Genomic DNA, 11,352 nt, shown 5'->3' on the forward strand with positions numbered 1-11,352 from the left:
ATTTATATTTAAGCATCCGGATCAGAGAAACGGATAAGCAGACGGGCGGGGCCCTTCAATCTATAGATTTAATAGCACTACTAACAAAGAAGCCGCTGGGAACCATTAATATGAAAGAAAAAAGATTGAGATCTAATTCACCTAAAAAAAGAAAGGTCGATGCAATTGAGAAAATCCAAAGCAGACAATGAATCCAGAGGAAAGGATTGGTCAAAGATCTCCAAATCACTTGTTCAGTGATTCGGCTCCAGATGGAATCTTTGCATATTTCTCTTAATAAGCTAGTAGTTAAAGGTGGGGGTTCGGATGGAAATGATACTGAAACCGCTTCCAAAGACTCAGCGATAGGGTAGGGCGTAGTGGCTACTCAGATGAAAGCTTCGGAGGAAGCATGGTGTTAAACGAGGTTAGAAGCGGGTTCTTTGCTTCGTATTCATTCAGTCATCGCCCACTTCGTATTCTTTATGGTTGAGTTTGTTCCACCTTCTTAGAATGTGGAGGCACTCCTGGGTATCCCAATTAGAAGAGATGTTTATTCACTTTTAGCTTGTAAAGCCAGCTTCTTTCATAGCTGGATCCTAGGTTGCAACTTTAGAGAAAGACTTTCTTCTGTAATAGGAGGAGACCACCCCTTTTTCCATTTGCAGATCAAAAAGAAGATGCTCGGAGTAGCTACAGAGGAACGCTCTGAGCCAGTCTGTCTGCTAGCCCAGAGTGGAGGAGAGAGATCCAATTAGCTTACTTTGAACTCTTCCTATCCGAGTAGTTCCTATCCCAGTAGGTAGTAGGAAGCCAAGCAAGGATAAGAGAGAGATCCTATGGTTAGGCCAGTTAGTTAATGCTGGAAGGTTATAGAAGACGAAAACGATGGATGTCCTAAGTGACAATGCCATCGGAAAATATACTCTTTATTCGGACTAGCACACGAGGGCGTTAAGCACCTATCTTACTAATACTAATAAGAAGAAAGGTTTGGAACCCTTATTATTAGAGAAAGGGGATAGAGAATATCTTACCTGTAGGATTGACCATGAACTTCCTTACCTCACTTGCGGTTCTCTAAGGTCTTCCAAAAGGCTTCTTGAAGGTTAGCTTAGATAAAGAAAGATAAGAATAGAATGGATGAGGTAGTTCTTTCTTTCCTCCTACTGGTAGGGTTAGATCAAGATAGACTGCGTTAGAAGCCATTAGAAGTAGCCCTCTCTGTGTCCATAACTCAAAATAGGTGACCTAACGGCCACCGCCCGACTAAACATACCAATAGTCACTAGATTCATATGGGCTACTGAGGAGTAAGCAATGATCTTTTTAAGATCGATCTGTCTTGAAGTGGTCAAGGAAGTATATATTATAGCAATCGCGCTTAGAGTATAAATGAAAGGAGTGGAACAAAGTGTCGCTTCGGGAAACATGGGTATTGAAAATCTTAAAAACCCGTGGGTTCCCAATTTTGAAGGAATTCTTGCCAAGATGACGGATCCTGCCGTAGGTGCCTCTACATGAGCTTCGGGTAACCAAATATGAATTGGTACCAATTGCTAGTCTAGTAAGATTGATTTGCTTTGCCGCGACTTTCTATATGAAAGATTGCATTGATAGTGGTTCTTAGATCAAAGGTTAGCCAGCGCGCTTGGCTCTTGCTTGTTTCTCGGTAGTGGTGTAAATTGTAATCGTCAGCTGAAATTTGTTCACTTTTGAATGTGTATAGTGAACTATATGATCCTAGTTTTCCGGATTTCTACAGTTTCCTTCAGAATTTCTGCAAAACTCTTGCTGCTGGTTCATTATTCAGTTCCATTGGCACCCATGTAAGCAGGAACTCTGAAATCAGACACCCAACAGCAACCTTAAGTGGATTCAATTATAGTTACTTCAATGATTTGGAGGGCTTGCACAAATTGAGAAGAAAACTGTTACAATCACAAGTCACATCCATAACAAGTTGGTACCAAAAATGTCTATAATGGTGAAAAAGTAATGCTATATATTTCATTTTCGTCTCATAATTATTTTACAATGTTGTTGTTGAAGTCACAGTACTAAATAATAAGAGAAATGATAGAATTGAATAAAAATTTTACATTTTGCCCATAAAAAGTCTACATGGCAAGATGCCACATCATTTTTTTTGTGAGGGAAAAAAACAAAACAAAAAGAAAATGTGGCACCTTGCCACATAAACTTTTATAAATAAAATATAAATTTTTTATTAAATTCTAGCCTATCTCAAATAATAATATTATTTAAAATACAATCGTAAGAAGACTTGAGTCTTGCCTGCGAATATTCTCTCGAACTTATATCTTCACTTGGATCTTTAAAACAGCGACAAAGATACTGTAATTTTTTCCTTCTCTTTCTTTATGAAAAAAAAAAATGCTGCAGTAGTATAATAAATTTTATTATAATTATATATATATAAATTAATGTTGTACTTATAAAATGACTAAGAATTTGATAACATAGAGTCTGGGAGGCACGCGCTACTGGGTGCGCGTGGGGTAGTGGATGGAGCAAATTCGGGCTAAGCACGTGTCAAAAGATTATCAGGGGCCGCTTCCAATGCCAAACGAAGACAATACCGAAGGCCAAGAAGAAAGAAGATTAATGCGATGCCAAACGCGCGCGCACAGAGCAGAGTGGAGAGACTGGCAGTGCTTAAAGATGATGAAATGCATGATAATGGAAATGATAATTTGAGCTGCTCACTCACGCGATCATTCACTATTGTGTGAAGGGTTCTTTCTCTTTCTCTGTCTGCTCAAGACTTGAGCTTTGTTGCTTCTGTTAAGGTAGACTTTTCCCCTTTTTCTTTCTTATCCGTTTTATTTGTTGCATATACGTTATATGTTTTGTTCCCTTGACTTCTAATGGAATTCTTCTAAATGCTCATTGATTGTTTGTGTGTACAAATTCAAAATATTTATGTTTCATCCTTTTGGTTTTCATGGGTTCTCTCTCTGTTCGATTTATTTATTTATTTTCACTTAAAGGTGCCACTTTTTCCTTTCTCTTTGTTATAGCCGTAGTTAGTGTTGTGGATATGAAATATAAAACTAGTTCAGGTGGATGACATGGCGAATTTCACTGCATCTGCCCATTTTCACTTTGAGAAAACTTTAAATACTATTGGGGTTATGAACTATCACTGATGAAGACACTTTATAATCCTTACTTGAAACTTGAAAGAAGGCGCGTCTTATTGAATTTTTGGAGTTCTTTTCTCCTTATTTTGGTGTGCATGCCTTGGATATCAGAGAAGGAATGTTGTTTAATCTTCAGGCAACTGTGGCACTAATGATTTGCCTCAATGACATTTTCTAATTCAAATGCTGTTGGGTGCAGAGACAGCAATTAACTTAAATTTTGATCCTCAATGTGAAGATTACATCTACATGCAAGTTGTATATTAACTCTTTGTGCTATGCACCAATTAACTTAAATTTTCATCCCCAATGTGAAGATTAAATTTACATGCAAGTTGTAGATTAATTTTTTTGGTATGTCCCCATTAACTACCCTATTAGAATGCTCTCAAGGTTAAGAGGAAGGAGGTCTTCTAAAGAGCCACTTTTGAACTCTCTTAAACTTTTATCTTATTTAAACTCATTATCTTTCTTGTCTATAGGTATACTACTATCTTACGTCAATGCAAAAAAATGAAGTGATTAATTGCTAAAGTCGTTTTCTTTTTGGCAAAGCACCAAACAAAGAGTAAGATTTCCTCAAAGCATGAGATGTGGGTTTGAAACTGATTTGGAGAACCCTTCAATCAAATGCTATTGGCGATCAATATCAGTGTCCTAAGCCTTTTAAGCTTTAGGGTTTATGATTAAGAAGGTTAGTTAAAGATCTATAAATTATATATTAAATTTAGATTGTGACACTGACATGGACTAATGCTCAAGTTGCTGTCTTTAGAGTAATTTTTAGGTTTGGCAACTTAGAGTTTATCATATGAGAGGCTAACATTCAACATCAGATTTAGACAAGTTTTGTATAGTTTTGAAGATCAAGGCATTACGAGTATGTAGTTAAACAATTTTTAGTTTAAGCAGTTGTAGGTTTTTTTATGTGCAGGGAGCATATCAATAATTTCGTCAAAAGTCCTTTATGTGATTTTATTTTTAGGGTAATTTTCTTATATTAAATTCTTCTATTTGGGTTTTATTAGATTTCTTGGTTATAATTCAATTGAGAAATTCTAATGCTAGTAGGATAAGAAAGAGTCTCTCTCTCTCTCTAAATAATATATATCCCCAAAGAGATTCAGGTTTTTAATAATGGAAGATTGATGTTCTCTCTCCAATCATATATGTTATCGGAGGCATACGTTCCTAGATTGTTTTCTCTCCTTCTCTACTAACTGTTACTATTTACTGGTTACTGTTCAAAGCAAAATAAAATTCCCATGAACTTCTCTCCTCTTCTCTAATTACAACCCCTAATCATACCTCTTCTCTCACACCTTTTGAAAATCCAAAGGCCCCAAACATTTCCACCCTTTCAGACATCAAATCTTTGCTGCTGCTAGTAATAACCTGGCAACCTTTTCTTTTCTTTTCTTTTTTACAATTTTCCAAGTCTTTCAAATTAAATATTAACTTCAACTTAAACAATCTACACAAACTACAAAATCCAAAGTACGCTCACCACAACAAATGCTAAAATCATAACTTTTCCTTTTCTAATGCCCATTACAATGCACAATTAAAAATTTCCTCGGTCTATCCTCCTTCAGATGGACTATGCTTTTAAGGGATAAATTGAAACTGAAAAAATTTGCAAGAATTTGGAGAGCAACAGTATCTTAAGGTTTATGCAACTAGTAAGTTTATAAGGTGTTATTAGGGATTTGTGACAAAATGTATGGTCTTTGGATGGGTTGACATTATTTTTTGTTTCTAAAGAAAAGAAAAGAAGAGAGAATTATAAACTTTTATTCGTTTCCATTATTTGGTTAGTAATTGAGATTAGACAAGAAAGGAAAGGGGGAAGAGTATGATTCGAATTTTCCTCAATTGTCCACTAGACTCTCTTCATAATAGGGTGAGAATTGGAGAGAAAGTTGGTAAAGTTATCAAAAGTTTATAATCTTCTCTTTATTTCCTTCCATTTAAAAGTGTGTGATGCATACTAAATTTATCTTTAACTAAATTGTTGAATTGCCACTGCAAGACCTGCTTCTGTAGAAGCAAAACTACCAGATAATGAAAAACATTTAAATGACAGCAAAATCCTACTTGACAATTAAAAGACCTAACTAAACAAGGCTCAAACAATACCTAAACAAATCCAGTAGTCTAGATACCAAACAACAAACTCCTACATACCAGATGCATGCTAACTTGATTGAGCCCTAAAATGTGATAATTACCAAAATACCATTGAGCATTAAAACAAGCTTACTAAATGCTAGTAAATTTATGATGTCTTGATCATTTGTCAAGGTTGTAGATCAACTAATTATTATTGAAGTCTTGATCATTTGTCAAGGCTGAAATCAAAGCAAATCTTGCCGTCCTTAGATTGTTTGAAATTTGGATGTTCAGTAGTACCTACATGCCCCTAAGCCCAAACCATACTTGTTCTAATGCATCACTTGATTGCTTGAATTTAAACCCTCTCAGTCAGACGTAGTTCTGTTTGTAGATCAACCAATTATTATTGATGTCTTATCATTTGCCAAGGCTGAAATCGAAGAAATATCTGAATGTTACCATTCTTAGATTGTTTGAAATTTGGATGTTCAGTGGTACCTACATGCTTCTGAACCAAAACCATACTTTTTCTAAAGCATCACTTAATTGCTTGGATTCAAACCCTCTATATTGATCAGCTATTAAATTCATGCTCCAATTTTTATTCATAGGCATATCCAAGTTTTTTAAGGTGCTGGACATTATTCAGGGTGTAAAATATTGATAAGATCACAACACTTGGATCCACCTGTAATATTCCTCTAGATCACACTTTCTACAAATCTTATGTATATTGATACTTCTGTTAAACATTCAACCCAAACTGTTGAACATACATGCATTTTTCTTCTTCTTCTACGGTGATTTGGTGTATGTGCTTCAATGCAAGCCTGAAGCTGTTGAGCTTGGTTATACATATAATATCGAAATGTTACTACAAGTTTTGTGATAAGCTACAATTTTTGATTATTTAGAGGATTCAGAATAAAATAGAAACATGATATTTGAAAAGAAATTGACATAGAAGACTGAATGACGTTGTTGTCTCATCAAGTTCAATTTTTTTCACCTATCTTTAATATTTTCCAGTTCTCATCAAATAAGTGGGTAAATGATTGTATTGATCTCAATTTGTTTTGTCTCTGTAAGTATCCGTAGGCTACTGTGCTCATTTAAGGTCAATTTCTTATCTGAATTCCAACTAGGAATGGATATCATCTTAACTTTGCTCTTGGATAATGGTTTGCTAACATCGTAACAAAAAAACTCTCTTGGAATTTGTCAATGCTATATTTTGCTCAAGCGTGGACCCACTCGAGAGATTTTTAGTTTCGAAAACTTATTATATTGGACTAGATTGTCCATAGATTTATGCACCTTTTTTATAGCCTCAGAAGGGTGAGCATAATCATTTTTAATGTGCTAAAGTGTCTCATCACCTCCTTTGTTCTTTTGTTTTTTTTTGGTCTCTCTTTGTTCTTTCCCTTTTATAGTTCTTTTTGAAGTAATTAAATTTCATTAAGAATGCATAGGGGCGCATTCCTAGTATATGGGAAGTATATAAGAGAAACGCTTTAATATGGAGGAAAAGAGGAACAAAAATCCAGAAACTCAAAAAAATTGAAACTGGGGGCAGACTATTGAACGTTGCCATCCATGTGTAGAGGGATTGGAGCAACATATTTTTCAACTCTTAACATTGAAGTCTCTCGATCTTGAAAGCTTCTTGCATTCTGCTCTCTCCAAATACAGCACATTAAACACAAAAGAGTCAACCTCTAAACTTCTAGAGCATTAGGTATTTCCTATTTGTCCTCACCAACATCTCTCTCACCCTACTAGGCATAACCCAAACAACACCAGCTGTGTTTGGATGAGGGATTTTGTAGTGGGATTTTACTTAAAGTTGTACTTTGGAAATTTATTGATTTTCCTAATTTGAGTTAACAAGAGATTTATTTCAATACTTCTGTAGAATTTTGAACTTGGGATTTTCAAGGGTCCAAATCTCAAGTTCAAATTCCATGTCAAATGTCTCATTGTAAAGGCGATGCCAATATTACCATTATTGTATCACTATCATTACACTTTGTATTACCATCACCAGCATTATTGCCACAACCATCACCGTTACGACCATCAGTAGCACCACACTGTCATTGTCACAATCACCTCTATTGCTGCTGCCATTGGCACCACAACTGCAGAACTGCTACCACCACCTGCCACCATTGTTGTCATTGCTGCTACAGTCACCACCAGCGCTGCAGGTGCCACCACCACTGGTATCTTGATACTATTACCTTTATTGTTGTAACTATTATAATATTTTAATTTCTTTATTTTTAAATATTTTTATCCATACAATGGATATTTAAATTGATGGTATTTCAATAACATTAATTTTGTATTTCTTCATTTTAAAAATTTTCAGATTTTTTCAAATTCTTCATCAAGTGAGCACAACTTATTATGATATTTCGTGTTTAATATTTTCTAGGTCCCACCTTTGTGGCTGCCTGCACTCTTTTCAGTTGTTCTGCAGTTCTCATACTTTTGTCTCAATACCTATGTTTTGGCATTGCGCTTCTATTTAATTCATGCACTTTTTAAGCTCTTCAATAGAACATACAATGATTGCCAGATTATGTTGATTTTTATGCATATCAAGCAGAAATGCCTAGTCATATGGTTCTTCATATGACTGAAGTGGAAACCATATCACATATCACTTTCTTCACCGTAAACTTTAGGGATTTTGCCCTTTAATTGTTATATCTTTATCACTCTTTCTTGTGGTTTTGCAGGTGAAACTTGCTGAAAGCTCTTGATGTACAAATTTGAATTCTCAGGATTTCTTGTTACTTTTAAATCCAAAACAAGATAACAAAATGGCTGCTAGTGAAGGCTCCATCAATGTTCATGATCACGGTACGGCTCTTGATAAAAAGTATAGAGTTCAATGCAATTATTGTGGTAAAGTTGTGAGCACTTTCTTCCGTCTCAAGTGCCACTTAGGAGGTGTACGTGGTGATGTTGCCCCTTGTGAAAATGTTCCTCAAAATGTGAGGGAACTCTTTAAAAATAGTTTACTTGAAAGAAAGACAGAAAGTTTTGGCAAGGGAGTTGGAGAGCTCTACAACCCAACTCTTCCCCAGAAGAGGAATTGTTGCCCTAACTTGAACAGTGTCAAGCATAATAAGCATGAAACTGCTCAAAATGCTGGTCCTTGCGATCTGAGGCAAGTTGATATGGACTCTACTGTGAAAGACGATCTGTCAGGCAGTGGTTCTCTTCCTAATGGAAGCATAGGATCTCAAACAGCCATCAATAGTGAAACAAGAAAATATTCAGTATCAGGGCAAGCCCAAAAACTCATTGCTAGATTCTTCTATGAAACAGGTGTAGATTTCAGTGCTGTCAATGCTCCTAGCTTTAAAAGAATGGTAAATGCCACACTTGGTCATGGTCAGGTGGAGTATAGCATCCCTAGTTTTCAGGAACTAAAAGGGTGGTTGCTTGAAGATGAGGTTAAGGAGATGCAAGAGTATGTGAAGAAGATTAGGCATTCATGGGCAAGCACAGGGTGTAGCATCTTGTTAGATGGATGGATTGATGAAAAGTGTCGACATCTGGTTAACTTTTTGGTGGATTGCCCACTGGGTGCCGTTTATCTTAGGTCAGTTGATGTTACATCTTTCATTGGTGATGTTGATAAGTTACAATTGCTGTTGGATAGAGTTATTGAAGATATTGGAGTTGACAATATAGTTCAAGTAGTGTCATATTCTACAAAGGGTTGGGTGGGAGATGTGGGCAAGCAATTCATGGATAGGTGCAAGAGAGTGGTCTGGACCGTGAGTGCATCATATTGCATTGAGCTCATGCTAGAGAAGATTGGGATGATCGAGTCCATCAGAGGGGTATTAACTGAAGCCAAGACCATTACAAGGTTTATTTATGGCCATGAAACTGTTTTAAATCTTTTGAAGAAACATACTCTTGGCCATGACCTAATTAAGGCCTCCAAAATAAGATCAGCAATGCCCTTTATGAATTTACAGAATATTGTGTCAGAAAAGCAGAATTTAAAGAGCATGTTTGCCTCATCTGAGTGGAACACATCAATCTGGGCTTCTAGAACAGAGGGAAAGATGGTAGGTCATTTGGTGGGAGATCACTCTTTCTGGACCCGCTCTGGTATTGCTTTGAAGGCAACTATGCCGTTGGTGCGTGTTCTATCTTTAATCAATCAGGCTGATAAACCACAAGTTGGGTACATATATGAAACAATGGATCAAGTAAAAGAGACAATTAAAGAGGAATTAAAAAATAAGAAATCCCAGTACATGCCATTTTGGCAAGTGATTGACGAGATTTGGGACACCTATCTCCATAGCCCTATCCATGCTGCGGGGTATTATTTAAACCCGAGCCTTTTTTATTCAAGTGATTTCTATAGTGATGCCGAGGTTTCCTTTGGCCTTTTGAACTCAATTATTCGCTTGGTACCAGATCAGGGAAGTCAAGATTTGATATCCCGGCAACTTGAGGAGTATAGACTTGCTAGAGGTGGGTTTAAAGAAGGTAGTGCCATTGACCGAACAACCACCATCCCTCCAGGTAGGACAGCTCTATATTTTGGCTTATTGATCCTCACCATTTGTGTTAATTTGAATCAATCAAAAACCAAGATTTTAAGCTTTGTTTTATGTAAATTCAACTGCAGCTCTGTGGTGGTCTCGTTATGGAAGACAATATCCTGAGCTGCAGAGATTTGCCATTCGAATTCTAAGCCAGAGCTGTGATGGTGCGTTGAGATATAGACTAAAGAGGAGTTTGGCTGAGAAGCTGCTCACAACTGGAAGGAATCCTATTGAGCAACAACGATTTAGTGATCTGACATTTGTGCATTATAATTTGCAACTGCAGCAGTTTCAGTCAGGTGAGAAGTGTGACATTGTGGCTGAAGAGATTGATCCAATGAATGATTGGATTGTTGACGAAGCACCGGAGACTGCGTCCCAAAATAGTCAATCTTCATGGATGAACTTAGACTTTGCTGAAACGGCCATTAATGGTGAAGGACCTTCCAGATTTCAGGCAAAGAAGGAGCCCTTGTAGTGAAGACAAAAGATAAGAGTTGGAAGAGTAATACTTCATATTTAACTCTCATCTCCCTCCCATATAACTAGGTTGATGGGACAATGACCATAAGCATTGGATCAACCTTTATTAAAAAAGGAAAAAAATTAAGGGCTAATAGGCACTGTCTCATCAACCCAGTTGTATGTAAGTGGGATAAGAGTCGAGTATTTAGTATTACTCTAATTAGAAACGGATAGGATAGCAATAGAATATGCACAAGATTAGAGTCATGACTTCCAAGAGATGTTTTAGAATGGGTGTTAGTATAACTTACATGACATTTTTTGTTATCCTTTATGTATATTTTTGTTAGGTAGTGTTGCTTATGTGCATTAAAATCTATAAAGCCTTACAGCCTGCTAGATTGAGTTTAACTCTTTGGGCTCTGTTTATTTAATTTTCTGAGAGTTTTCCGTAAAACAGGTGCATCCTTTTCCTTATGATTTTTCGGGAACAATATTTACTCCCTCTCCCTTGCTCAAAACCCCCCTCCTCCCCCCAACTTACTGTCCTTAATCTCAAGCAGTATACTATCTACGACAACCTTATATCATGAAGTTAGAGAAAGTAAACTCTTCTATTACTGAAGGATTTTGCATTATTTTCAATGATGGCTCGTACAACAACATTCAAGGTATTTATACAATTGTCAATAAGTTCAAAGCAAGTAAAATGAGCCAAATTAACTCACTAAAAATCATGGTCAAAATAAAAATATTTTTGGTAGACTAAGAAAACTTTATTTAATCTTCATAAAATGGTTTCACATTTTTTAAAATTGTAAACAATTTTTCGAGTTTGACCTTCTCTTTTTTGCATGCACTCTCTTGTAGTTCATTTTTCACTGCCGTTGTATGGCGCCAGAGCCACCGCTGGAGTTTGCCAGAAGTGGCTGCCCGCCACTGCCATTGCTACCGAATGTTGTCGGAAGTCATGAACAGTTTCTCATTGTCGCTTGCCATTGTTGTCGCTAATTTTCCATACAAGTCAATTGCCAAAAATG

The 11,352-nt window shown here is 36.4% G+C and overlaps 1 protein-coding gene across 1 annotated transcript; it reads left to right on the forward strand.

Annotated features, from left to right (window-relative positions):
• The first annotated feature begins 2,595 nt into the window (after window positions 1–2,595).
• LOC132188624 (uncharacterized) lies at window positions 2,596–10,723 on the forward strand. Its single transcript, XM_059603135.2, has 3 exons — window positions 2,596–2,792; window positions 8,009–9,824; window positions 9,931–10,723. The coding sequence occupies exons 2-3, from the start codon at window positions 8,093–8,095 to the stop codon at window positions 10,323–10,325; spliced, it is 2,127 nt and encodes a 708-aa protein (XP_059459118.2). The 5' UTR covers window positions 2,596–2,792; window positions 8,009–8,092; the 3' UTR covers window positions 10,326–10,723.
• The last annotated feature ends 629 nt before the right edge of the window (window positions 10,724–11,352 follow it).

Source organism: Corylus avellana, chromosome 6 (genome assembly GCF_965113065.1).
Source record: "Corylus avellana chromosome 6, dhCorAvel1.hap1.2, whole genome shotgun sequence".
Classification (NCBI taxonomy): Eukaryota; Viridiplantae; Streptophyta; class Magnoliopsida; order Fagales; family Betulaceae; genus Corylus; species Corylus avellana.